The following is a 27669-nucleotide window of genomic DNA, read 5'->3' as shown; positions in this document are numbered from 1 at the left end:
ATGCAGGGAGCCCGATGTGGGACTAGATGCCCTAAGAAGTCATTCCTGTTAGTTTCTTATTCCTTAGCACTTACTACTTGAAACTGCTGATTTCACTCTGGTTTCATGTCTATTTTGCCACTAAACCATAATCTCCATGAGGACAGACACTATTCTGGTTTAGAGAGTGTTTACACAAAAAACTGATGCTCAGACTCTTGGGCCAGGACTATGTATTTGTGTTACAGCTCCACTACTTACGTTAGCCCCTTTGTGCTTCAGTGTCCTCATCTATAAAATGGAACAATAGGGATCCCAGGGTGGCTCAGTGGTTTAGCACTTGCCTTCAGCCCAGGGCGTGATCCTGGAGACCTGGGATCGAGTTCCATGTTGGGCTCCCTGCGTGGAGCCTGCTTCTCCCTCTGCCTGTGTCTCTGCCATTCTCTCTGCATCTCTCATGAATAAATAAATAAAATCTTAAAAAAAATAAAATGGAACAATAATAGTAACTACCCTATGCAGTTGTATGAAGATTAAATGAATTCACATACATAGAAAAACAGCCTAGCACATAGGCTGTACATCAGTGTTAGCTATCAGCATCCTTTGCCACTATTGGATCAGTACCTGGTACAGTGCCCGGCATGAAGTAGGGTTTCAGTAAACATTAACTGAATGATTGAATTTCCATCAGGCTACTATCGTAAGGTTTTGATCTTTTTCTTTCCAACCAGTTTTGCTATCTTGAAGCAATGACAATAATCTCTAAAAGCATGCGAAATAATTACAACAGTAACCAGTCAATTTATAAAGTGATTTTCCTGGTTTTTAAAGATACAGAACACCAAGTTAATGAAGTATCTACTTGCTTCTAGCTTCTGAGTCTTTTAAATATTACACAGTGACTTTGCAAGATCTACAAAGTAATCTTCTGATGTTCATTATTCATTCTGTTGACATGATGAATATATTTGGAGTTCTGTGATCTGCTAGTCTTGTATTTTGGGAAGTAAGTTCTACTTAGCCATGGTGTAGTTTGGAACACTGGGTTTAGATGAAGACAAACTTGACTTTAAACATTGGTTTACCCTTTATTAACCATGTAACTTTGGCCGTGACTTTTCTGAGCTTTGGGTTCCTTACCTAAAAATGGAAATGTTAGTAGAATTCCCACTTCACAGTGTTATAAGAAAGTAAGTTAAAGAACTAGGTAAATCACTCAGTAGAGTAATTGGCACTAATGATATATCAGGATAATTATTATTGTTCAGTTCTTTGCTGGAATTTTATTTAAGAATTTTGTAACTACATTCAAAACTGAAACTGGCTTCTAATGGAATTTTTAAGGAATTTTCCTTGTCGGTGTTAAGAATAGCACCTATTTAACTCACAGAATTAATGTGGGATCATGCCATAGTCCTCATTTTTCTAAAAAGAACTTTAATTTTTTATTACACATTGTAGAAAAGGTAGGATATACAGAGAATCAAAGTCATGAATAGTAACATTATCTGTAATCTCACTTCCCCAAAAGCAGCATTGTTGGCATTAGACTCTATGTTCTTCCAGACATTTTTTTAATTTAAATTCAATTTGCCAACATATAGTATAACACCCAGTTCCCATCACATCACATGCCCTCCTTTATGCCCATCACCCAGTTACCTCTTCAGATACTTTAAATGCATAAATGCGTACACATACATACCCACATATAATGCTGATAAAAAGTTGGGATCGGACTGTACATAAAATTTCATTGCATTTACCAATATATTACGAACACTTTTCACTTTAATAATACTCTCAAAACATCACTTTTCATGGTGCCATTCCAAGATATAGACCTATCCATAAGTTGTTCAGCAAATTCCCTAATGCTGGACAACTAGGTGATTTCCTTTATAAGTAGTGCTGCATTCAGACATTGGGCTAGATATACATATTTTTTAAAGATTTTATTTATTCATTCATGAGAGACACACACAGAGAGAGGCAGAGACACAGGCAGAGAGAGAAGCAGGCTCCACGCAGGGAGCCCAATGCAGGATTCGATCCGGGAACTCCAGGATCATGCCCTGAACCAAAGACAGACGCCCAACCACTGAGCCACCTGGGCATCCCTGAGCTAGTTTTTTTTTTTTTTTTTTAGTTTTTTTTTTTTTTAAGATTTTATTTATTTATTCATGAGAGAGGGAGAGAGAGAGAGAGGCAGAGGAGACACAGGCAGAGGGAGAAGCAGGCTCCATGCAGTGAGCCCGACGTGGGATTTGATCCTGGGTCTCCAGGATCACGCCCTGGGCTGAAGGCAGGCGCTTAACCGCTGAGCCACCCAGGGATCCCTGGGCTAGATATTTTTATTAGCCTGCAGTTCATCCTCTACCTTTCTCCACCATACTGTTTGCTTTCCTGATCCTTGCAAGACTGCCTCATCAGGCTCCCTCCGTCTTTGGCTTCTGGTGCATTTGTCCAAATGTGGGGGATAGGGGTGGGGAACATCTGCAAGAAATCTGATCATGGTAAAAAGAAAGGCAAGGGTATTTGTTCCCCCAGCTCTTACCCTGAAAAGACTACTGGTTGGCTGTGTCCTTGAACATAAGACCTTGAATGCATTTGGTGGGAGGTTCTCTCACATGGCTACTCTCCCTGGGTTCCTGTAACCTCACCCCCCTACCTTATGCCTTCATGCTTAGGGTGATACGGTGTCCCCATCACTGCTAGCCTGGGATACACCACCAACCTTTGTCCGTTTCTCTTATTCCTGCTCACCTCTTCATGCAAAGTACTTCATTAAATTCCAGTTTAAGTATACCATCTGCTTCTTGCCAGGACCTGAGCAAATACACACAACTTTGTAAGTAGATTCCTCTATACATCTTTTATTATTATCATATGATAAATGTCTCAGCTGGAACTATTTATCTAAGAGCATGCATATTTTTAAGACCTTTTATGATATTGCCAACCTGTCTTCCAGTATACCTTTCCTCCAGGAGGGCAGGAAAGCATCCACCCTCAGGCCCTGGTTCAACTGGATATTGTAACTTCATTTTGTCTTCTGCTATGTTCATAAGCACTCCTATACTATAGAGATCATCTCATCTATGAAATTCTGTGTTGGGGAGAGATTACCTAAGTAATCATCGCAGTCTCTTTGTTTTAGTTTTCCCTGCATCTTTCTTGGTGTTTTCTTCTACTATTAATTTTTATAAATTGACGTGTTTGGTCTTCTTTTTAATATTTTATTTAATCATGAGAGACACAGAGAGAGACAGAGAGGCAGAGACACAGGCAGAGGGAGAAGCAGGCTCCATGCAGGGAGCCCAATGTGGGACTCGATCCCGGGACTCCGGGACCATGCCCTGGGCTGAAGGTAGGTGCGCAACCGCTGAGCCACCCAGGCTGCCCACAAATTGACATGTTAACCCATATTTGGCCTGTAAGAATTCGTTAAAAATATACCTGATTTCATCCTACCCGTTTGTAAGGGGAACATCTCACCCCCATGCTCTATCAAAGCTGAAATCATTTTTATGTTACATCTCTCTGTTCAGAACCTTGTCATTTTTTGGATTTCAGTGAACTTGATTTATGACGGTCTCTTATGGGCTCGAGGAAAGTTACAATTTTGTAGGTTATCTGGTTGTTCTTGTGACTTTCTACATCCAGAGCTGAAGCCTAACTCCCCCTTTAATTTTTTGAAAATTTAATTAAATCAAGAATATTTTTGAGGGTAGGCCAGGTGGCACAGCGGTTCAGTGCCACCTTCAGCCCAGGGCGTGATCCTGGATACCCGGGATTGAGTCCCACGTCGGGCTCCCTTCATGGAGCCTGCTTCTCCCTTTGCCTGTGTTTATGCCTCCCTCTCTCTCTCTGTGTCTCTCATGAATAAATAAATAAAATCTTAAAAAGAAAAGAATATTTTTGAAAAGACATAAAACCATATATCCAGTACCACATTTGATATGCATACACTTGCCAATGGAGGAACTAAATCCTGCCTTTCACATGTTACATGGAAAATGGCTTATATAAATATTGAAGAGTAATAGGAGTTGTTTCATAGTGCAAAAATGGTCCCCCGCTGTCATGTGTACCTGTAGCAAATACTATACAATTTGCAGGTACCCTCAGAGCTACCAATTAGAAGACAAAAAAGGAGGGAAAATGGACACCAGAAACTACTGGGAAAGACATTTTATTTAGTAAAAATCTATCATGTCCAAACTCTTGGAAAGGCAGGCCTAGACAAGTGAATTTGTTTTTGCTTACCCAAATGTTTCTACCACAGAAACCCCCCACAAAGTCCAAAAGTCTATCTGTTTCCAATGATGACAGTGGTTCAACCCACAGATCTGCCCAGTGTTCAGAAGCAATCATGTTTTGCATTGAGGATGTAGGAGTAAGAGACATGAAGCATTTCCCTGGGGCTTGACTGGCATAAATCATAAGCAGAGAAAGCCTTCTAAAGCAGAGGCCCAAGGCAGGGTCCCCTCTTGCCTAGGTCAGGGCAGTACTGATTTAACTCACCTCTGTTTTGATGACTAAGCAAGGTAGTCTATCTAAAGAACTCAGAAAAGTACTATACAATGGTATTATGGGGATTACTACTTCCTTCTGAATACAATTCCTGTAGACTCCTCAATTTCCATAATGATATGTCATCGTATTTTCCAAAAAATGTTTTAGAAAAATTTTCTTACATAAGAATAGAGAAATTCAAGAATACAGTAATGTATTACTTTAAAAATAATAATCAGGGCAGCCCTGGTGGCACAGCGGTTTAGCGCTGCCTGCAGCCCGGGGTGTGATCCTGGAGACCTGGGATTGAGTCCCGCGTGGAGCCTGCTTCTTCCTCTGCCTGTGTCTCTGCCTCTCTCTCTCTCTCTCTCTCTCTGAATAAATAAGTAAATAAACAAATCTTTTTAAAAAATAAAAAATAAATAAAAATAATAATCAATGTGAGGTGATGGATGCACTAAATTTATTGTAATAATCATTTGACCATGATATACATGTATGAAATCCTCACCTAGTATGCCTTAAACTTATAAAATGCTCTATGTCAATAATACCTTAATAAAGCTGGAAAAAAATTGTTAAAAAATGACATTATAAATCCATCTGCAGAACTCAAAACAGCACTTAGAATAAAATGTATACTTTGAGCATATAGCAATAAAAATAAAAAGGAGGGACCCCTTGGTGGCGCAGCGGTTTGGCGCCTGCCTTTGGCCTAGGGCGCGATCCTGGAGACCCAGGATCGAATCCCACGTCAGGCTCCCGGTGCATGGAGCCTGCTTCTCCCTCTGTCTGTGTCTTTGCCTCTCTCTCTCTCTCTGTGACTATCATAAATAAATAAAAATTAAAAAAAAATTAAAAAAAAAATAAAAATAAAAATAAAAATAAAAATAAAAAGGAAATGACTACATACACATATAAAATATAAATGAATTTTATTTATGAATGTATAGATGCATAATTATAATAAAAATAACCAAATAGGGAAAAGCAATACATTGAAAGAGCATATGCCATAATCAAGTAGTTACTCAAAATTTAAGAATGTGTTAATATAGTAACGCCAGTAATATAATCATATTGATTTAAATGATAAAAATTATGTGATTATACAAAAGATACCAATTCTTACTAAAAGCTTCTAACAAACAATAAATGTAATTTCCTGTATTAAATAGAGAACATTTTTTAAAAACAATAATTAACTTCATATTTAATGACAAAATATCAAAAAATATATTTTCTAGCCACAATTTTATTTAACACAAAACAAATACATAAGACAAATCTTTTTGTAGCCATGATTTTATATTTAGAAGGAAAAAGGCCATCTAACATTGTTAGAACAAAGATAATTCAACAAAAGTCAAATATTTTTTTTTTTTTTTCATTTTAAAAAAGTCAAATATTTTAAAAACCAATAGCATTCTAGAGATTCCCATACTGAGTAGCAATACAGATGTCTTTAGCTAAGAAAAAAAGATCAATGTAATGAGGAATATACATATATATTTATATATATATAAAGAACAAATTTATAATGAAAGAAACCAAGGAACCCATTAGCAATGAAGAGCCTTAATTTTTTGACAGAAAGATTAGTATCATAAGTCTTAAACAATTAATTTTAGCCCTAGATGATTCAAATTGAAGCACCAAAAAAATATTTACCTTAAATAACATATTCCTTAAAGGAAAAAGACTTCTTGAAAATGAAAAATATATTATGTGGGGAGAAAAAAGAACAATAAAGACCAATATGGTACTGATAGATTCACAACACAGTTTGATTCATTATATGGCAAAAAAAAGTGTCCAAAAGAAGAAATAATGGTTTTGCTTTTGCTCAAAGTTAGGGAAGAAAAGTAGAAAGCAGGGCAAAGTAAGTGCTATGCTAGAACTTTGAGAATGCTAAGTGAACCGCCTTTTGTGGGGTCAGAAAAGACTAATGTAGCATTTTAAAGAATCTGATTTTGCCAGATTTTGAGGCAGGAAGAGGGAGAGAGTGGCACTTAATGGGAACGTCATTTATAAACACAGAGAGTCATAAAATAAAACAGCACATTCCAAAAATTGCAAGTAGTTCAGTACATACACTATTGTTCTGCATTTCTAAAACTCAATCTAAGCCAGTATTTCAAAATCTGAAAATGTATCATAAAATCTGGATCGAGCTTCTTTCAACTGATTGGACACCATGACAAAATGGGCCCACATCCCCACATGGGCACAAGAGGCAGGAGGGACCCCCAGAGCTACCGATTTAAGTAGCTGGTGGGACAACTTGCTAGGACACTTCCTCTTTCCCCCCATTTCTCTTATATCCAGCTCACATCATCCACTTAGCTCACCTTTCTCATCTAAGAAGGCATCTGAGTTTATGACTCCTACGTTGCATAATGGGGACCAATGAAATTATGGCAAAACAAAGCAATGTGATTATGTCTGCATTTCAAAAGATTGGCCAGGCACAGGATGGAAGGGAGGGGCTAAGGAGATCAATGAAATCCGTAAAAGCCTATTTTATAAAAAAAGATTTTTTTTTTAAATATTTTTTTAATGGGACTGTCGTCACTGAAGGAGAGCAGGGGGCCACCTAGCACCTGCTATAAAAATACTCTCATGAGACACGACTAGGAAGCCGCTGAATCCACCATCTGTGCAATAATGCAAGAGGTGCTGAGGGTTAGAAAGAGGGCAGTGTGTCAGGGATGTAAAGAAAGAGGCAGAAAAGGATCAAAATTTGAGATGTTAGAAGGGAAATTAATCTCCAACATTGGGTCACCGGTTTGACATCAGGAACCGGCGAAAGAAGAGTATGTGGCAATTTGCAGGGCTTTGGTTTAAGTCAGTAGGTGGTAACACACCAAAATAAAGAAACCAAAGGCAAAATGAGTCTGTAGGAAAGTTAATCATTTAACTTAGGATATGCTGGATCTATGGAGCCTATCGATGTGCCGCTTCACCTCAGAAGCCTTGATAGATGACCAAAGAAAATTCATCCCCAATTTTAATGTGATAACTTTCCCACAGCTGTATAATGAGATGAAAATGAGGGTCAAGTAGGATTATATAAAATATTTTTACAGAATGAATACTAACGGAACTAAGCTTTATTTGGAATATTATAGAATTGAATAAAATATTGTAACAAAGATTACAGAGAGTCATTTTTTATGTGTATATAAGCATATCTCAAAGACACAATACTGAAAAAGTCCACCAAGTCTCTTCATGTATAGGATATACATTTATACCCTACATTGCTTCTGTTAAGAATTAAAGATGGCTTATAGCAAAAATACACATAGTAAAAGGATAAAATGAAAATAATAATAATAAAATGTAAAAATAATTCTTAAAAAAATTAGCACCAGGAGATATGAGAACAAGGAAAAAGAAAACAAGTTATGCAGAACATAAGGGTTTTCAGATAGACAACCACTTTGGACAAACAAAGTGAAAAGATTCATTGAAGCTGCAGGGCTCTTACTGTCCATTAGGAGAAAACACAGCGATTTCTCACTTTGAAAAGGATATTTAAAAAAAAAAAAAAAAAAGGATATTTTTGCACACCTCCCCCAGTAGAAAAGACAGTGTTTCATGATAAAACATTGTTCTAAACTAAAGTAATTCAGCTTTATGAAAAACTCACTACCTTGTCCCTCTTTCCCAAATGTTGTGCTCTTGCAGCAAAGTTAAAATTAAAAAAAAAACAAAACAAAAAACACAACACTTTACACACCAACATTTGGGGATATCACAACAGCAAACACAGAAAAAGATTTCATCACACTGCTTCTCTGTGGGACTCTGATGAAAACAAAGAACCAAACATCTAAGTGTAACTGGATGAAGGAAGCCACGTGTTGGGGACAGGGAGAGGAAACCTGAAATGGGCAAGGTATATAGGTTTCTGAGGGTCCCTCTCGATCCACAGAAAGAATGGAGACGACTTTGAGGAATGGATGAGGAATGGATGAACAATACTAGAGCAATGGGGCTTTGGTGAAAAACTGAGTAAGAAATGCAGAGTAGACACAGTGAGGTAGAAATCTTTGGTGAGCACGCAAAAGTTAGAAACTCTGTGGTGCTGGCTGAGGATGGATCCAGAGGATGGATCCACGAGAGCTGGATATCACATGAGCACGGTACAACTGGTATCCTTTTATGAAAATTAAGGAACCTATTTAAAGGCCATCCCACATCACACAGAGGAGGCCCCAGGATTTGAAGGGCAGGCACAAACCGCACACAGAAAAAGACAAACAGAAAGCACGCACACAGAAAAACATTCATTTGCATATATTTAAGGAAATGCAAATTAAAAGATGTTATCGTTTAGCACCAACGGGCTAGGCAAAGGAATACCCCAGCTGGGTCACAGAGCAAGTCAGCAGAACCCTGCTCGTGTCAGAACTCCCGCCAGCCTGGGGGAAGCTGCCAGGAACTACAGGCAGACTGTGCCATCTTCAGAGTTTGCCCTGGACTGACCCCCAGCCACACTCACGTTCTCCCCTCGCCACCGGCTCGGTGTCCAACCACGTCCCCAACCACCCATCCCGTGTTATCCTTCCAACCTGATGTTTTCCCCTTCTCCGTCTTCTTTAATTTTTACAACAACTTGTGAGGTAGGTAGTGCTATGACCATTATTGAAAAGTGATTAAATGAATGAACTTACAAATCAAGCTCAACAGAAGCTTTGTTTTCAGATCTTCCAATTGGATGAGCTTCATATTTCACGGACATTCTTTACGGTTTACCTGTGTGTGGCTTCTTGGCTGACTGAGCAGGGACAGACGCCAGAGGACTGGCTTCTGCAGCGCCAGCTACATGTACTCCTTGTTTCTCAAGGCCCTGTGCATACTCAGCAGAAGAAGCTGAATTATCTAAAAGGAAGAGGAAAAAGATGAGCTTTCCTGAGACACCCCTTTTATTTATTTTCAGTGCTTTCAGCTAATGGCATCTATCCAAGGGTTTGCTAAGCTAGGGGCCACGAAGTAGCTGATAGCACTGAAAATAAACTCTATCCCTTCCCTTCTTTGGTTAGAACCACAATTTATTATTCTCATGAATAAATAATAAAATTAAAAAAAAAGAAAAGAAAAGAAGGAAGAAGAAGAAGCTGATTCATGAGAATACACAGAGAGGAGACAGAGAGAGAAGCCGAGGCACAGGTGGAATGAGAAGCAGGCTCCATACAGGGAGCCGGACGTGGGACTCGATCCGGGGTCTCCAGGGTCACGCTCTGGGATGAAGGCAGGCGCTAAACTGCTGAGCCACCCGGGCTGCCCTTTTCTTTTCTTTTCTCTTTTCTTTTCTCTTTTCTTTTCTCTCTTTCTTTTTTTTTCCTTCTTTCTTTCTGTTTCTTTCTTTTAAATGATGTTATTTATTTATTTGACATAGAAAGAGCACAAGCAGGGGGAGGAGCAGAGGTCTCGAGAGGGAGACTCAGGCTTCCCACTGAGCAAGGAGCCTTGGTGTGGATCTTGGTCCCAGGACCCTGGGATCATGACCCAAGCCAAAGGCAGACGCTTAACTGACTGAGCTACCCAGGTACCCGCTCACCTTGATTTTCAAGCATCTTGTGCAGCTTCATGTGCTTGTAGGTGGAGATGATCTGAAAATTAATGACACTTGGAATATTCAGTCCTTGGTCCTGCAGCAGTGTCAGGGCTGAAGCATGAGTGAGTTGATGGGACCGTTTGCATTTCGGAAGTCTGCACTCCCCTCTGACGAAGGATTTGCACACATGGAACTTGTTGCATTTGTCCTTGAGGTTGCAGTAGCCATAGAGTGCTTCACCTTTGTTGTACAGTAAACAGACCTGGTCCAGAAATAAAGCAACACTTAACACATTTGTTTTCACTGTTTTTTAAGGCAATTGTAGAAAAAAAATTTTTTTAAGTTTTTATTTTTGAGTAATCTCTATACATCGCATGGGGCTCAAACTCATAACCCCAAGACCAGGAGTTGCTTGCTCTACCCACTGCGCCAACCAGGTGCTCCAAGAAATAATTTTTTTATTTAAATATTTTATTTATTTGACAGAGACAGCGGGGAGTGGAGAGGCAGTCTTCTCACTGAGCAGGGAGCCTGATGCAGGGCTCGATCCCAGGGATCATGGGATCATGGGATCATGACCCCAACCGAAGGCAGACGCTTAACCAGTGTGAGCCACCCAGGGACCACAAGAAATAATTTTTGAAAAAGATGTGTAATTGGCACAATGACTTGTACCATTATATATTAAAATACAAACTACTTTAATTGAACAGTATGATCCTGGTTTAAGAATGTGTAGGAAATCAAGAAAAAGAGATCCTAGACCTAGTTCCCCAATCAAAATAATCTATTCTTTAAGATTTGATAGAGCTCAACAAACTATATGAGCCCAATATTTTCTTATAGAAGATTTCTAAAATTTTTTAACTTTTTTATTGTAGCAAAATATATATATAAACATAAAATTTACCATTTAGCCATTTTACATTTGAGTGTGCAATTCAGAAGCATTAAGTACATACACACTGTTGTTCAACCATCACTATTCTTCTCTAGAACTTTTTCATCATTCCACACTGAAACTGTATCCATTAAAAAGTAGCTCTCTGGGTGGAGGGGATGGGGTGACTGGGTGACGGGCACTAAGAAAGGCACTTAATGGGTTGAGCACTGGGTGTTATATATGTTGGCAAATTGAGTTTAAATTAAAAAAATAAAAAATAAAAAGTAGTTCTCTATTCCCCCCTCCCACATTTGCAAATATTTTTTATTTAAATTAAATTAATTAACATACAATGTATTACTGGTTTCAAAGGTAGAGTTCAGCAATTTATCAGTCTTATGTATCACCCAGTGCTCATTACATCACATGGTCTCCTTCATGTCCACCACCCAGTTACCCCATCCCCCCACCCCCTTCCCTCCAGTGACCCTCATACCTCCAGTTTTTTTCTCTTATGGTTTGTCTCCCTAAGTTCATTGTGTTCTATTTTTTCCTCTCCTCCCCATGACTAGTACTCTAGTTTTATGATGTTTTAAAATTTTCATGTTTAATGCTTTTGTCACTCAAAAATAAAGACTATTCTGGATTTCTATTCTTTCTTGAATCAGTTTTTTCTTTCTTTCTTTCTTCTTTCTTTTTAATATTTTATTTATTTATTCATGAGAGTCACAGAGAAAGAGAGAGAGAGAGGCAGAGACACAGGCAGAGAAGCAGGTTCCATGCAGGGAGCCCGATGTGGGACTTGATCCTGGGACTCCAGGATCACTCCCTGAGCCGAAGGCAGGTGCTAAACTGCTGAGCCACCCAAGGATCCCCTCTTTCTTTTCTTTTTAAGATTTTATTTATTTATTCATGAGAGACACAGAGAGAAAGAGGCAGAGACACAGGCAGAGGGAGAAACAGGTTCCCATAGAGAGGCTGATGTGGAATTCTATCCAGGACCCTGGGATCACACCCTGAGTGGAAGGCTTCAACTGCTGAGCCACCCAGGCGTCCCCTTGAATCAGTTCTGATGAGTTATACTTTTTTTTTTCTAGAAATGTGTCCATTTCATTGAAATTTTCAAATGTATAAGCATCACATTGTACATATTTCCGAAGTCAGATGCCTTATCCATTAGGCCACGCGGTCCCCTCAACATTGTACATATTTCCAATGTGTGTTTCTTTCAACACCACCAAGTAATTCTCCGCAGACAACAACCAGGTGTCCCATGTGGAGCTTCCATGCTCTCTCCTGGGTTCCCACTCTCCCAGCACCTCCACACGCTCAACCTGGAAGCTATCTGAAAGTCTGTCCTTTGGTTTTTTATTTTTTAAGATTTATTTATTTAATTAATTAATTATTTATTTATATATTTATTCATGAGAGATACACAGAGCGAGGCAGAGACACAGGCAGAGGGAGAAGCAGGCTCCATGCAGGGAGCCTGACGTGGGACTCGATCCCAGGTCTCCAGGATCACGCCCTGGGCTAAAGGTGGCGCTAAACCCCTGAGCCACCCAGGCTGCCCTGTCCTTTGGGGTTTTTATGGAGACTTCATAACATAGGTACAATCGATTCAATCAGTTGGCCGCTGGTGAGTGAACTCAATCTCTAGCCCCTCTGCCCTCCCAGGAGGTGGAGAGTAGGTGGCAGAGGGGTAAAAGTTACCATTGTCTAATCACAAGATTGGTTCTCCTGACAACCAGCTCCCATCCTCAGGTTACCTAGGGGCTTTCCAAAAATCACCTTTATAAAGGTGTTAACAGACACCTTTACAGCTCTCATCATTTAGGAAATTCCAAGGGTTTTAGGACCTCTTTGCCAGTAATGGGGATGAAGACCAAATATATTATATTTCTCATTATAAATTACAAGATCACAATATTTGTTCCTATTATCTTTTTATTAAGTGGTTTATTTGTATTATGTATTGTGTCTTTTTTTTTTTTAAGATTTTATTTATTCATGAGAGACAGAGAGAGGCAGAGACATAGGCAGAGGAAGAAGCAGGCTCCATGCAGGAAGCCCGTTGTGGGACTCGATCCTGACACTCCGGGATCACGCCCTGAGCCAAAGGCAGACGCTCAACTGCCTAGCCACCCAGGCATCCCTATGTATTGTGTCTTTAGGAGAGTGATGGTAAAGGGTCATGGGGCATTTTTATACAACATATGTATAAAACATATATGAAGCATCATTCCTGCCTCATTCACTGTTTGTCCATCATCCCTGCTACCTAAGTGGCCGTGCTGTGTGCCACATAATACACACCTCCAGTCCTGGGTGATAGGACCAGGGGTGGGCTGCTGGCATAGATGCAGCCAACCCCACTGGCTGCTCATGAAACACTGCAGTAGTCTGATATGACACAGTGAGGCTGGACCCAGGACAGTAGGTAGAAGTCATAAAGAAAAGGGTTCAATAAGTTAACAACGTAACAACATTAAACTTCCATAAGTCAAACAATATCATAAAAAAACTAAAAGGTAACTAGAGCATCACTGCCCCTTCTCTCTGAGAGAGGAAGGACTGGACCCAGTTGCTGCCCTTCCCCTCTCCCTTCTTGCCAATAACTTGCTCCAGCTGTTGCTTGGAGTCTTTTTGGCAACATGGTTGGAATGTATCTGCCTTATAACCATGCCTGACCAAGCCCAGCTTCAAAGCCCAAAGAAATTAGAAAAGAGACGGATGTGAAGAATAAACCTCTTGGCTCTTAAGGCTGACACCAGCACTATCTTTTGCATACCGATTCTGCTGCCTTGAGGGCTAATCACAAAGGCTCCAGCTCATATCTTGTGAGTCCCTTCCCTTCCAAAGCCTAAAATACCTTAGCATTAACAGAGGACTAGAGTCACAAACTACCCTCTATTTTCCCAACATCCTCCTTTCTTCCTACTCCTCTTATGGCAACTTGAGTGTCTATGATGGCATCATTGTGCCAGAGTAGAAAATTCTACTTTCAACGGGTGGGCTCTTGTAATATTTTATTTTTGGATTCCAACTCTTTTGTTTTTAAGAATTCTTTGTGGAGGGGCACCTGGGTGGCTCAGTTGGTTGAACATTCAACTCTTGGTTTGGGCTTAGGTCCTGACCTCAGGGTCATGAGATTGAGCCTCGTGTTGGGCTCTGCACTCAGCAGAGTCCATCTGAGATTCTCTCCCTCTCCATCTGCAACCCCGCCTGTCCCCACCCCCATGCTCTCTCTCTAAAATAAATAAATCTTAAAAAAAAATTCTTCACTTATAGCTAAACAGATACAAACATGCTAATTTCACCATGATAGCAGTTCTAATAGGCACATGTTAAGCATTTGCAACCAAATCATTTCAAAGCAATTAAAATTAATATCGAAAGCCCCAAGAAAGTAAATAGAGGAAAATACTTACAACAAATGTAACCACAAAAGGGACTGGTATCCTTAAAGACATCTTATAAATTAATAGAAAAAGACAAATGCCTCAATAGAAAAATAGGCAAAAGCATAAGCAGGCAAGTAACAAAACACAGGCTTCACAGACAGATTTAGATTCAAATCTGCCATGTACTATGTGACCTTGGCCAAGTTAATATATCTGAGCCTCAGTTTCCTCATCTGTAAAATGGGGACGTTATTTTTTTTTTTATTGTAGTTCAATTTGCGAACATATAGCAGAACACGCAGTGCTCATCCCTCCAAGTGCCCCCGTCAGTGTCCATGACCCAGTCACCCTAACCCCCTGCCCACCTCCCTTTCCAACATGGGGACAGGTTATTAATGAAGTTATATGAATGGCTTAGCTTTCAGTAAACAACCAAAAACTAATAGGAATTATCATCATTTCTTTAGCACACACGTTCATCACTCCCTGTGTATCAGAGCTTGGTAAAATCACAAAGACTCCATAAAGGTCAGCACCGCACCATTACCTTCACGCATACACCTGCTGCCCTCTTTAAGCAGACTTTTGATGTTCTCCCCTGACTTCTTCCATCTTGCAGACAACATGAGGGTGAATTCTTGGTAACTCACCTCTGGTAAAAGGCACGGGTCATTCTGTAAAAGCAGGATCCGTAGCTGGGCCTCATTGAGGCCAAAAAGCCCATGGTTTTTCAGTACTTGCATGTTGACAGGTGTGTGGATGTCATGGGAAAGGGTGCAGGTGGACCTAGGAGAACGCAGAGCTCTGGATCAGAGGCCCGGGTGAAGAAGGGGCCAGTCCGCCGAATGCCTCGCCTGGGGTCGCTTGTATCTCGTGAAGCTGAACAATTTCCCATGAACCTATAGATACTGCAGCCTACTAGGAGGCACTGATGCCGAGAGAGGGGAGTTGAAGCAACTCTCCTCCCAAGGTCATTTTCCCCTTCAATCAGGATGCTTTAAAGCCGCAGGTTGCTCTGCGGGGGCCTATGCTCGCCTTCCCCACCCCAGGCACCGCCCACGTCGGGGGAGACCCCCCCCCTTCTGCTGTTGGGTAAACCAAGGAAGGCCAGAGCAGGAAGCAGCCTTAAAACGCCTCCCCCAGGGCAGCCCGCAGCCCGGGTGGCGCAGCGGTTTAGCGCCGCCTTCAGCCCAGGGCGTTGATCCTGGAGCCCGGGGATCGAGTCCCGCGTCGGGCTCCCTGCACGGAGCCTGTGTCTCTGCCTCTGTGTGTGTGTGTTCTCATGAATAAATAAAATCTTAAAAACGCCTCCCCAAGTCCCCCAGCTCCCGGGGTCCCTCTAGATGGGCTTTCTAAGCCTGGAGCCGCACGGACTCACTCCGGTAAAACTCTGAGGAGCCGCGGAAAGGCGAGGGGCTCCCTGAAGGGGCCACGGACCTCACAGCCCCCCCCGCACCCCCCCCCCGGGCCCGCCGGAGGGAGCGAACCGCCGAGTCCCAGTGCCGGCTTTCCGGCCGGGCTGCGGACGGCCCCGCGGGCAGGGCTGGGCTTCGAGGGCCCTAGTTAGGAGGGGCAGTTGCATCCGGGCTGACCCGACTGTGGGCCTCCCTCTGCCCGGCGCTGGAGGCTGGGGGGGGGAGGGGGGCTCCCGGGGACCCTGCGGGGCTCGCCCTCTGCCCTGGGGGCGGCGCGGGTGGAGGGGTGCGGCCCCGAGCCAGCGCTCCCTCCCCCAGGCCCGGGGGACGCCGCCGCCCCGCCTCACCAGCAGTCGCGGTTCGGGCACTTGCCCAGCATGTGGCGGCGGCAGAGGTGCAGCTGGTCGCAGGCCTGGCAGTCGCCGCGCTGGTAGCGGGCGCAGAGGCGCGCGGAGGACACGGCCACCACCCGCCAGGCGCGCGGCCCGCCGCCCGCGCCCCCCGCGCCCCCCGCGCCCCCCGCGCCGCCCGCGCCGCCCGGGGCGCCCTCCGCCTGGGCCTGGGCCTGGGCCTCGGCGCGGGGGCCCTCCGTCTCCTGCACCTCCTGCAGCAGGAAGCGCTCGGGCCCGGCCTGGCGCAGCACGTCCCGCAGCCTGGCCTCGGACAGCTCCACGTGGCCGCGCAGGTCCTGCAGCAACATGCGGCCGCCGTTGGCGCACAGCACCTTGGTGAGGAAGGAGCACACCGTGGGCTCCGCCATGGCGCGGCCCGCCCGGAGCCCGGGGCCGCCAGACTCCTCCCAGCCACGTCCCCGATCCGGGCCCCGGCTCCCGGGCGCCGCGGGGAGGAGCGGGGAGGGGGAGGGGGAGGGGGAGGGGCGCCGGGAGGGAGGGGGAGCGGGGGAAGGGGTGGGGGCGCCATGGGGGGAGGGGAGGGGAGGAGGCGGGGAAACGGAGGGGGGAGGGGCGCCGCGAGGTGAGTGGGAGGAGGGGGGCGCTGCGGGCCAGGCCGGGGAGAGGGGAGCGGGGAGGGAGAGTGCGGGAGGGGGAGGGGGCGCCGCGGGGGGATGTGGGAGTGGGGGTCGGGGAGGGGAGGGGGGCGCCCGGAGCCTGCGGTGGGGGGGCCCATGCGCACGATCTCCCCGAGCACCCCCGCCGGGAGGGGCTTGCTGGGCCAGTGGGGAAGTCGGCGGGCGGGCGGGCAACTGAGAGAATCCGGGGTGCCCGTAGGACGTAGGACGGAAAGGTCACACGGGGAAGCAGGGCGAAGGGGCAGGCTGGGCTCCAGGGAGTTGGTGGTGGGAGGCCTTGGAATGCTGACCAGTTCCACCCGAGATGTGATGCCTGCATCTCGCAGATCTGGGATGGGAAAGATCTCGTTAATAACTTCGATCGGGGCGCCTGGGCGGCTGAGCCGTTGAGCGCCTGCCTTCCTCCGGCTCCGGGCGTGACCCCGGGGTCCCGGGATCGAGTCCGCACGGGGCTCCCCTGGGGGAGCCTGCTTCTCCCTCTGCCTGCGTCTCTGCCTCCTTGTGTGTCTCTCTCTTGAATAAATAAATAAAAATCTTAAAAAAAAAAAAATAGCTTCATTAATCATGCTCGGTTGATGCTGTTTAAATAAAATGTTCTTACAATTTCATCTGTTTCTTTACTTTTCTAGTGTACCTATGAGAAAATGTGAAATTACCTGTAGGGCTCACACTTTATTCCTGTTGGACCACACTTGTTTACTAGACCTGTTTACTAAGCAGCGGGCCTTTCTGTCCCCCACCCCCTGCTCATTCCATCCAGGGCGCTTGAGCCACTGCTAATGAAAGGACAGTACAAAGACACAAGAGACCCAGTGGAGGAAATCAAACAGCTACCTTACAGGGTGGTTGTGAGGATCAAGTGAGTTGATGTCATGTAAAGAAGCTAAAGAGGAAGGCAACTGATTGGCCAGGTGCCAGATGATCTTCTCCGCCAGGATTAGAAGCTTGGACTTACACACTGAAGACCTGGGGAAGCCACTGATGGAATTTCAGCCCAGAGTGGCCCAGAATGTTTCTCCCTGCTCTGGATGTCTCCCTTTCACCTCTGAGCTTCGATGTCTTCTCTTCAGCAAGACCTTTCTGGACCTCCCAATCAGAAGTAGTTCCCCAGTCTCTGCATGGAACTTACCACCCATAGTTTTTCTCCTTTTTTATTTCTGTATTTGTAGAACTCAAGCACGTGAAAGCAGGAATGAGGTTTGTCTTGTTCATTGTTCTATCCTCGAATCTGAAAAAACAGTGCCTGGCCATACTTAGCAGAGGTGTTTTAGAAATATCCCTGGCAGCCATGGGAAGAATAGATTTCTAGAAAAAGCAAGACATGGAATAACAGAAGAGAACTTGAAGGACTATAATCCCAGCTTTTATTGTGTTAAGTTTGCAGAGGACGATCCAAGGGAAGACGCTCAGTAGGCAGTTATATTTAGAGATGTAGAGCTGACAAAAGATGGGAGGAATATAGGTTTGAGTGACGTCAGATTATTAGATCATTGAGGCAGTGAGGGTTGATCATCCAGCAAAATGGAGCATGTGTAAAGCAAATGTGGGAGAAGAGAACCTTGAGGAATGGCAACAAGAAAGGCAAAGGGAAGAGAAAAATCAGAAGGAAACTGGAAGTAGCTCTTAATGCCTCATCCATGTCTTGTGACACTTGGCATTTGCACCTGGACTCTCTCTCCTCGAAGGAGCAAGCTTGCCAGCAATTGAGGGAGGCTGGAATTAACCAAGGCATTGACACTCCAGGAAGAGTCCCTGATGAGTGATGTTAGGGCAATAGTGGTGTGGGGCCCACTCAGACCCCCCTGAGTTGGTATGAAGATTATTTTAAACTAAAGACCGTTGAGATTCAACAGATGTAGAGAGAAGCCTTCTTGGAGCTTCCCTCCCTTATTTCATGAAAAGCAGAGAGTTCTGGAACTGAGGTTGTCATAGATCCTCTCTGGAGAAGTCTTATGGCCATGAAGAAAAAAAAAAAAATAAAACGGAGATCACTGGCACCTGCATAAACATTATCACAAACTTCCGTATCTTGTATGTTCCTCCAGAAACCCATTTATTTGTCCTTAGCACAGAAGCCTTTTCTCTCCCTTCCTCTCCCCTATTAATTAAGTATGCAGACCCCCATCTTTAACCATTTAGGGAGTCACTTTGTTTCCAGATGGCTGTGATAAACTTTGAGGGGTTTTGTCCTGTTAATCTGTTGTCAGTTAATTTGCACTCCTGAACCTAAGAGAAAAAAGGAAGTTTTTTCTCCTAGTTAGTGGATAAATATCCCAAGGCATTATTATTCCTCAGATAGAATGACTTCAAGGTGTATGTATATTCCTTAGTCTCCCTGAGGTTCTTCAGTGGCATCGAGCTTCAGTTGCCCACAGCTCTAACTTGCTTGTTAAAATGCCTTCCTTTAAAAAAAAAAGGAAAAAAAAGATTTTATTTATTTACTCATGAGAGACGCAGAGACACTGGCACAGGGAGAAGTAGGCTCCCTGCAGGAAGCCCGATGTGGGTCTCAATCCCAGGACTCGATCATGACCTGAGCTGAAGGCAGATGCTCGACCACTGAGCCACCCAGGTGCCCCCTCTATAGTGCCTTCCTTTCCCTGTCTTACCTCCCTACTTCTCCACTGGTGTTTCTTGGGCTCATCTCCCAAATCAACTGCTTGCCTTCAATCCTCTACCTGCTTCTGAGGGAAGCCAGCCTAACATATAAACCAATAAAGAGATGAGAGAGAAAAATGAGTCACTCAGGGATGCACAGAGGGGAAGTTTCAAGATCTTCAGCATTACAAAATGCTGCAGGAAGTTGCCTTACAAAGGTGTTGATAAACTAGGTGAGTTTATTTCAGAGGTATAACGAGAAAGGGCAGATTGCTGTAGGCTAAGAGGGGTAAAAAATGGGAAAGTCCAGCTTTTTAAGATGAGTTATCATAAAAGGTAAGGTGGTGATAAAATGATTAGAGAAAGACGTAAGGTTGAGAGCACTGTTTTATTATAGGAGGGGCAAGCATAGTTCTACAAGTGAACAGAGCCAGTAAGAAGGGAAAGTTGAAAATTTGGCTGAGAAGAATGATAATGCAGCAGGTGATTTTCCTAAGGCAGTGGGAGAGGACAGGACCCTGGAAGAATTCATCTCAGGCAGAAGGAGAAATACCTCTTCCATTTAGGCAAGAGGAAGAGAAGCAAGGATAAGTACATGGAAAGACAAGTTTTAAGATGAAGTAGAAAGGTCCAATAGCCATTTGTGTTGTTAAGTATAAGACAAGACTGAGAATGGGTGGGGAGTCCTGTGAGGAGGTTGGTGGAGGTTTAACACAGCTATCCTGAGGGGATGGGGGAATGTGCACCAGGAGGACAGGTGGGCGGTACAGAGGGCTTTGCCAAAGTTGAACACCAGGCATGTGGAGTGGTATTCACCAAAACAGCTCTGCTAATTCTAAAAGTACTCAGTGTTAAGAAAAAAAAAAAAAGATAAGAAAGTACTCCATGTTCATAGAAACAGAATTTGATGAACCTTCTGCTAGGTTTGGCAAACGAATGGGACATTAAGTCCAGGGATTCCAGGGGATTGAAAGTATTAACTGAAGGAGCGGTCAGGGGCCTCATGGGCTCCGGGGTAAAGTCAGGAAGGAAGTGAAGACCAGAAGGGGCTGCATGTGTGTGAGAAAGTAGATACAGGAAATGTAAGAGCAAGAGAGCTAAAGGGCTCAGTAGAGGTAGTATATATTAATTTGCAATTTCAGAAAGAGTGGTTCTACAGCAATTTTCCCAGCAGTAGGGCAATGGATATGGATGCCTAGAAGTAAAGATAAAGATGTTGGAGACAAGAGTTACAGACACCTCTGAGACTAGGAGTGTTGGCTGGGCTTTCCACAAGGAATGTTTGAAGGAAAGATGGGGGACTTGAGTGGGGAGGTAGGCTGTGAGCCAGAACAAGTCTCTCCCTCTGGGAAGTGAGGAGGCGGGACCAGGAGTCTGTGCAGGAGTTAATGGGAGTGTGGGAAGTCAGAGGGAAGGGGTAGCGACTGTTCCCTAGAGAGGAAGCCTAGCAGTATGGTTAATCTATAGGTTCTAGAGCTAGACTCCAGGGGTTCAGAATGCTGGTTCTGTTCCTCATTAGCCATGAAACTTTGGGCAAGTTATTTGAGCCCTTAGCAGAGGTACAGATTCTGGAATCAACAGTGTGTGGTAACTAAAGTATGGGAATAAATGAGCTTCATGGGGAAGCGTGTTAAGGGGTCGGGATGGGGGGATTGGGAGAAGATCCCAGAGCAGACTACTGGGGAATGTAGGGTTTCAGGGAGCAAAGGGAGACGTCAGGAAATGGGTGAAGAGGACAAGAAGATTCACAAGAGCATGGAAAAGAGAAACACAGAAGGTTGAGGTTGGAGTGGTATTTTAGGAGTTGAGTTTTTAGGATTCAGGCAGTTCCTTGTAAGTTCTGATATGTCCTCCAACTCAGATTCTGAAGCTAGTTCTCAAGGAAACTGCTGACCCCTCCAGGCACACTCGTCTGGCACAGGCTTTTATGAAGTCACTCCACTGGTAGGACAATTTTGCCAATACCCATTGATATTTTTAACTTTTGTGTTTCAGCCAGGCCTTGTTGCCATGCCTGGGGCCAAAGGGAAAGGTATATTCATAGTTGCCAGCCTCTCTTTCTCTAAGCCCCTAGGCCAAAGATGTGCCGACCAACCACGGTCACGGGTTCCTCCATCACCATTACCCTGCCTCTCCCTGGCAGTGTATTGACAGCTCCTTGGTCAGCAAGTCCTGGAATGAAAAAGCCAGAAGGAAAAACCACATCCTCTAACCCCCCATTGAATAAATTAGTGTCTGCAGCTGATTATCTTTTTGGAGATACCTAGAAATAAAAAGTCAATTCAGGCAGCAAGGCAAAATTAATGTTTCTCTTTATTGGAGAGTCTTGAATTACACTTGAAGAAGAAGAAATACAGCTCAACCCCTGAAATGTAAATAGTTGAGCTTACTTTATTCGACAAAATATATCCAACGTATCAAACACTCAACTAAGTATCAGGTATGGCACAGTGAACAAGGCTGTTGACTCAGCCCTCAAGGAGCTTACATTCTTATGCAGAAAGCAGCCAACAAGTTGGACAGATGCCAAAAAGTGAACAAAGGAAGGCACAAAGTTTTTTAAAGATTGGGTGTTTGGGAAGCAAGCATCGAATCTATTCTACAGAAGGACTCCTTACGAAGGTAAAAGTAAACTAATCTGGGGATGCTAGACATATAACTAAGTCAGTGGTTCTCACTGCGGTATTTTGGAAATGGATGGGTTATTGGCTTCATAATCAGTGGGAACGATTACTACCATTGAGTAGATGCAGCCAGGGAGAACGGATGACCTGTATTGGATGGGTTAGTCCCACAAAACGAAGAATTATTCTGTACTCTATTCGCCTTTTTAATGTCCTTCTAGACATTTATGAAGGACTTGCAGCTCGCCAGAGAGTATCATTCACTTTCTCGTCTTAGACCATCTGTTATCCTTCTACCAGTTAATTTTGCTCTTTTCCTAACCACATACCTTCTCAGTATGTTATGACTTACCCTAACACTGATTTTCATCCTAGTGTCACCCCTACCTCTCACCTTTCATTTTCCTGTACTTCTTTATAAGAAGTAGCCTCTGAATGACTCTGAAATTCAAACCTATTCACTGAAAGTAGGAGTAAATGTCTATTACATGATGTCGTAGAGCATACTCATGCCTAAGCATTTACACACTGAAATTCATTTTCATTACAAATTTTTTTCCTGATGAATGGATAAAGAATATGTGGTCTATACATACAGTGGAATATTACTCAGCCATTCAAAATGACGAATACCCATTTGCTTCCACGTGGATGGAACTGGAGGGTATTATGTTGAGTGAAGTAAGTCAATCGGAGAAAGACAATCATTATATGGTTTCATTCATACGGGGAATATAAAAAATAGTGAAAGGGATTATAGGGGAAAGGAGAGAAAATGAGTGGGAAAAATTAGAGAGGGTGACAAAACATAAGAGACTCCTAACTCTGGAAATGAACAAGGGGTAATAGAAGGGGAGGCAGGTGGGGATGGGTGACTGGGTGACGGGCACTTGGGGGGGGGTACTTGATGGGATGAGCACTGGCTGTTATACTATATGCTGGCAAATCAAACTCCAATGTAATAAAATATATGTAAAAAAATTCTTTCCTTCTGTTTCTCCATTATAATTGAGTCGGTGTGTTAAATGGGTTTGTAAAGAAATTCACGTGTATAGGTAGGTTGTATCACCTAGGAGTCCTCTCAGGCCAACAAAGGGGATGTGACAAAATGTTACTGCTCTGGAAAGGGTGAATAGATCTGATGGGGTTTGCAATCGCCCTATAACTGGGGGGAGGAAAGGGTGCTATCGGCACTTTGTATATGAGAGCCAAGTATGCGGAACATTTTGCAATATACTGGACAGTTCCCCATGATAAGAAACTATTCTGCACCCTACACGAATTTTGAATGTCTCGCTAGACATTCTTGTATGACCTACAGTTCGTCTGCAAAAAATAGAATATTTCCTCATTTTCTCCATTTCGACAATCTGTAGATTTTCTTGCATAGTATCTTTATTTCAATTAAGGCTATTTCGATATTTCTCTTATAAGTACTATCATATGTAATAAGTTATGCATCACTAGTTTTTATTCTAAGGTCCACTCCTATCCCTGCTTTTTCATTTTCACATACTATGTATAAAATCAGGTTTGATCTACCTTCTTGTAAATTTGCTCATTATAGGTAGGTGTAAATATCTGACTACTTAATTAGGTCTTCTAATAGGGTCGTGCCCAAGTAACGTACCTTTTGTTTTCCTTTTATGTTCATGTTAATTTTGATTCATTTTAAATTTACTTCCAAAATTATATGTACGTAGAGTATATTACAATTGGATTGCACTTTGAGGATAATAAAACAGATGTTACAATGTATTTGTCCAAAAAAAAAAAAAAAAGGCAGGCTTACTCATTGAGAACCACTGAGCTAGGGAAAAGGAGTACTAAAGAACTGCAAGTAAACTAGCCAAGAGTGGCTTGGGTGGAAGAAAATAAATAATAGAGGGCAGGGAAGGGTGAAATCATGTGGGGCTGTAATAATGATTTTGAACTTTATTCTAAAGGCATGATCAGATTTGTGTTTTTAAAGATTGTTATATAAAAAATGTTAAAATACGACCATTCTTACTGCTAAGTAAAGAACACCTCAGAAGGGGACAAAGAAATATCTGAAAAACTGGACTTCCCCCAAGCTTGGGGGAAGGAGAGGAAGAAGTCAATGATGACTTCTGGAAACAATACTAGGGGAGAAAATGATTCGTTTGAAGGAGGCTGATTGAGAATTCCATTCGGGACATGTTGCTTTAGAGGCATCTATGAAATATCCAACTAGAGATGTCTCATGGACAACCAGAGTTGGACAAATTGCATCTCTGAACACATGAGAACCGAGATCAAGAAATCAAAACTCCAAAGCATACCACCATTTAAAAAAAAATAATAAAGTGAATGAGAGTAACTATTTGTGACAAGCCTCCCAGAAAATAACTCTGCCTTAAAAAATCTCTATACATTTGTTGCTGGTGGAGTCCTTTAAACCAAGGGGTTGTGGAGATGTTTGAACTGATCTACAATCTGATATAAAATCAACTCCAATGCTAAGTAACTTTTATAACATGTCTGCTGGCAGGAGCCATAACAGGAAACTGGTGAATGCTGAAAAGGAAAACCGGAAGGAAAAACCTGCTTCATGATAAGGAAAGAACTCTTGGTCCAGGAACCTCAACTGCTTTGAAAACTGATTGTACTACAATGCTGTACAATCCGTTATATTTAGAAAAAAGCCCCTTTGCAGGTGCAAGACCTGTTTGAGGCATTATTCTCTTTGTTCTGATTCCGTGCTCACCAGGAAACAAATCTCGACTCCTTAAGGAGCCCATCCTTCAGTGGGGATGGCTTGCTCCCAATTCCTTGGTGAGCCTCATTTGCTACAGCGAACGACTACAATAGCACTCAGGTTTATCAGTCACGCTTCTGTGAATCTGGTTACTGCAACTCAGACCTCCCAAAATACAGACGCTTTCATTAAAGTTGAACCTAAAAACCTTCTCTATAATCATATATTAGGATATACATGTCTACTTTGCCATAATTATATAAAGAACCCAAATGGGCAATTAACTCCAGTGGGTCGCTTTTCTCTGAGCCACACTTTGCGGCTCTTTTTATTGCATTCTGGACAATCAACCTGGATGGAGCCCCCTAAGTAAACGTAGAGATAAAGAAATGTGTGCCCCAACTCAGTCTTATCTCGAAGGTACAGTACAGTTATACCTGTAATGGCATTTATTTTGTTTTGTTTTCTTTTTTTGTAGTGGCATTTAAATGATCTTTTCTTCTCCCTTCCCCCAGCATTTTTCTAAACCCCACCCCCACCCCCAGCTTTCCATAATCTTCTATCCAAGGTGGGACGGTCTAATGTGCTTACTTACATAGGCAATTTTTAGATTTCTCTCAAATTGCCCAAATTAATTTTCTTTCAATTAAACCAAGACAAAACCATGCCATACAGTAAACGAAGAATAAGTAGCTGGGAGAGAAACTTGTTGCAGTTAAAGATGTTTTAGAAATCCGACTTTTCCCAGTTCTATCTAAGACGGTGATTCCCAAACTTTATGACACATTCGAATCCTTGCAATTCAAAGATTAACACTGCCCAGCTCTCATACCGGAAACAGTGGTTCAGTTGGCACAGGGTGCAATCTGAACACTGGAATTCTTAGCCTCCCACATGATTCAAATGGGTAGCAAACTTTGGGAACCACTGATCTAAAGCAGTTGATAACTAAATGAGAAATGTAAAAAGTGTACTATTGGGGCAATCTGGCTCTGTAAGTGAACAGAATGGTGATGGCCTCCTTTATGACACTGTATTCATCATTTCTAACTAATCACACAGGCTTTCTCTGGTTCAGTATATTCAATCACGTATTGTGGGTAAATCTGATCTTTCTCGTAGATGACAAAAATGGAAGGATTCAACCTTACATCCACATAGCTGTCATACGGTGGTGGAGGAGGGTTTAGGCTTTCCCTATATCCTTGAGTAAAATCTCCAACCAGGACTCGAGCTACAAACATAACCATGTTTTTGGTATCATCCTGCTGATCTTTATGGGAATAGATGGCATCCTTTGTGAAGTAAATTCCTAGAAATAATCAGAAGAAGAAAAAGGGTAAGAATTATTATGAAAAAACATATATAGTTTGCAAGATTATTTACGTACCATCAGATGATGGACATTAACTAAGCACGTGGCAGTAACACCTTACTGGTACTTAGAAACTTTCCTTCATACTTAAAAGTGTGTTTTGGGGGATCCCTGGTTGGCTGCTGGTTTGGTGCCTGCCTTCGGCCCAGGGCATGATCCTGGAGTCCCAAGATCGAGTCCCACATCGGGCTCCCTGCATGGAGCCTGCTTCTCCCTCTGCCTGTGTCTCCCCCCCCACCTCTCTGTCTCAAATAAATAAATAAATAAATAAATAAATAAATAAATAAAATCTTTTAAAAAAATGTGTTTTATGCAAGTTAATTTGAATCCAGTATATAACCCTACTGAAATAACAGAAACATTTGCTACCATGCAGGGGCTCTCAGTGAAGGTGTGGTGTGAGCCACTCGCTACAGTGAGTAGCGATGATGTCACAGCAGCCCAACTCATGCAAATCATGCAGGGTGAGTTGAATTGTAACCTGATGAACCAAAGCTACTCCAGCAGAGACCTTTTAATATTATGTACATTTTAAGGGACAAAGGTCATTTACTACTGATGGGAAGGTCCTAGAAAATGTAAAAGAAGGATGTGTAGCATAAGCAACCAACTGACCCTGGTAGAGCTTTTCAAAGCAGTTGATCTATTGTCCTCCTCGAGCATAAAACAACCTCTCTATCACGGAGGTCTCCCTCCCTTTTATTTTTTTTACACTTTATTATTTATTTATGAGAGAGAGAGAGAGAGAGACAGCATGTATGCATGGGGGGGGGGGGAGAAGGAGAATCCCAAGCAGGACTTCACAGTGTGGAGCCTGAGGCACGGCTCCATCTCACATCCCTGAGATCATGACCTGAGCTGAAATCAAGAATCAGACATATGGGATCCCTGGGTGGCGCAGCGGTTTGGCGCCTGCTTTTGGCCCAGGGCGCGATCCTGGAGACCCGGGATCGAATCCCACATCAGGCTCCAGGTGCATGGAGCCTGCTTCTCCCTCTGCCTATGTCTCTGCCTCTCTCTCTCTCTCTCTCTCTCTGTGACTATCATAAATAAAAAAAAAAAAAAAAAGAATCAGACATATAACCCACAGAGCCGCCCAGGCACCCCCGCATCACTGAGGTTTCTATACTCAGCAGAACAATGATTTCCTGACAAACTGAAATTTCTTTTTTTGTTTTTGTTTTTAAAGATTTTATTTATTTATTCGTGAGACACACAGAGAGAGAGAGAGAGAGGGAGAGAGAGAGAGAGAGAGGCAGAGACACAGGCAGAGGGAGAAGCAAGCTCCATGCAGGGAGCCTGATGTGGGACTCGATCCCTGGTCTCCAGGATCATGCCCCGGGCCAAAGGCAGGCTCTAAACTCCTAAGCCACCCAGGGATCCCTGAAATTTCTTATATTAATTTTTGTCACTGCCAGATACTTTTCTCTATATTTTTTATTGAAAAGATTTATTTGAGAGAGACAGAATAGTGTGGGGGCGAGGGTTGTGCAGGGGGAGAGGGAGAAGCAGACTCTTGCTAAGCGGGGAACCTGACACAGGGATCCATTGCAGG

The 27669-nt window shown here is 43.2% G+C and overlaps 2 protein-coding genes and 1 long non-coding RNA gene across 6 annotated transcripts in view; 1 reads left to right on the top strand and 2 right to left on the bottom strand.

Moving 5' to 3' along the window:
- Positions 1–2195: 2195 nt before the first annotated feature.
- Positions 2196–16610, bottom strand: ZC3HAV1L (zinc finger CCCH-type containing, antiviral 1 like). Of its 3 annotated transcripts, none has more exons than XR_007402813.1 (5): positions 16116–16610; positions 15004–15139; positions 10070–10328; positions 9183–9390; positions 2196–2811 (listed from the first exon to the last, which is right to left on the bottom strand). XR_007402813.1 is itself a non-coding variant. In XM_025433848.3 (4 exons), exons 1-4 carry the CDS (start codon positions 16526–16528, stop codon positions 9254–9256), a joined length of 945 nt encoding a protein of 314 aa, XP_025289633.1. In that variant the 5' UTR covers positions 16529–16610; the 3' UTR covers positions 5419–9253. The 3 variants fall into 3 exon arrangements, 1 of the variants encoding a protein (XP_025289633.1); XR_004805701.2 differs by lacking the exon at positions 2196–2811 and adding an exon at positions 5419–7533; XM_025433848.3 differs by lacking the exon at positions 2196–2811 and having other exon boundaries at positions 5419–9390.
- Positions 16358–23803, top strand: LOC125752695 (uncharacterized). Its single transcript, XR_007402814.1, has 2 exons — positions 16358–16496; positions 17428–23803. It is a non-coding gene; the product is annotated as an uncharacterized LOC125752695 (long non-coding RNA).
- ZC3HAV1 (zinc finger CCCH-type containing, antiviral 1) overlaps positions 21691–27669 on the bottom strand; it is a 63400-nt gene continuing 57421 nt past the window's right edge. For both annotated transcript variants that reach the window (XM_035699953.2, XM_049095238.1), the window contains one exon: positions 21691–26051. In XM_035699953.2, coding sequence (XP_035555846.1) covers positions 25786–26051 — 266 coding nt within the window. In that variant the 3' untranslated portion in view covers positions 21691–25785. The remainder of the gene's footprint in view (positions 26052–27669) is intronic.

This window comes from Canis lupus, chromosome 16 (genome assembly GCF_003254725.2).
Source record: "Canis lupus dingo isolate Sandy chromosome 16, ASM325472v2, whole genome shotgun sequence".
In the NCBI taxonomy this organism is placed as follows: domain Eukaryota; kingdom Metazoa; phylum Chordata; class Mammalia; order Carnivora; family Canidae; genus Canis; species Canis lupus.
The sequence above is the reverse complement of the archived record's forward strand: the minus strand, read 5'-3'. Positions and strand labels throughout refer to the sequence as shown.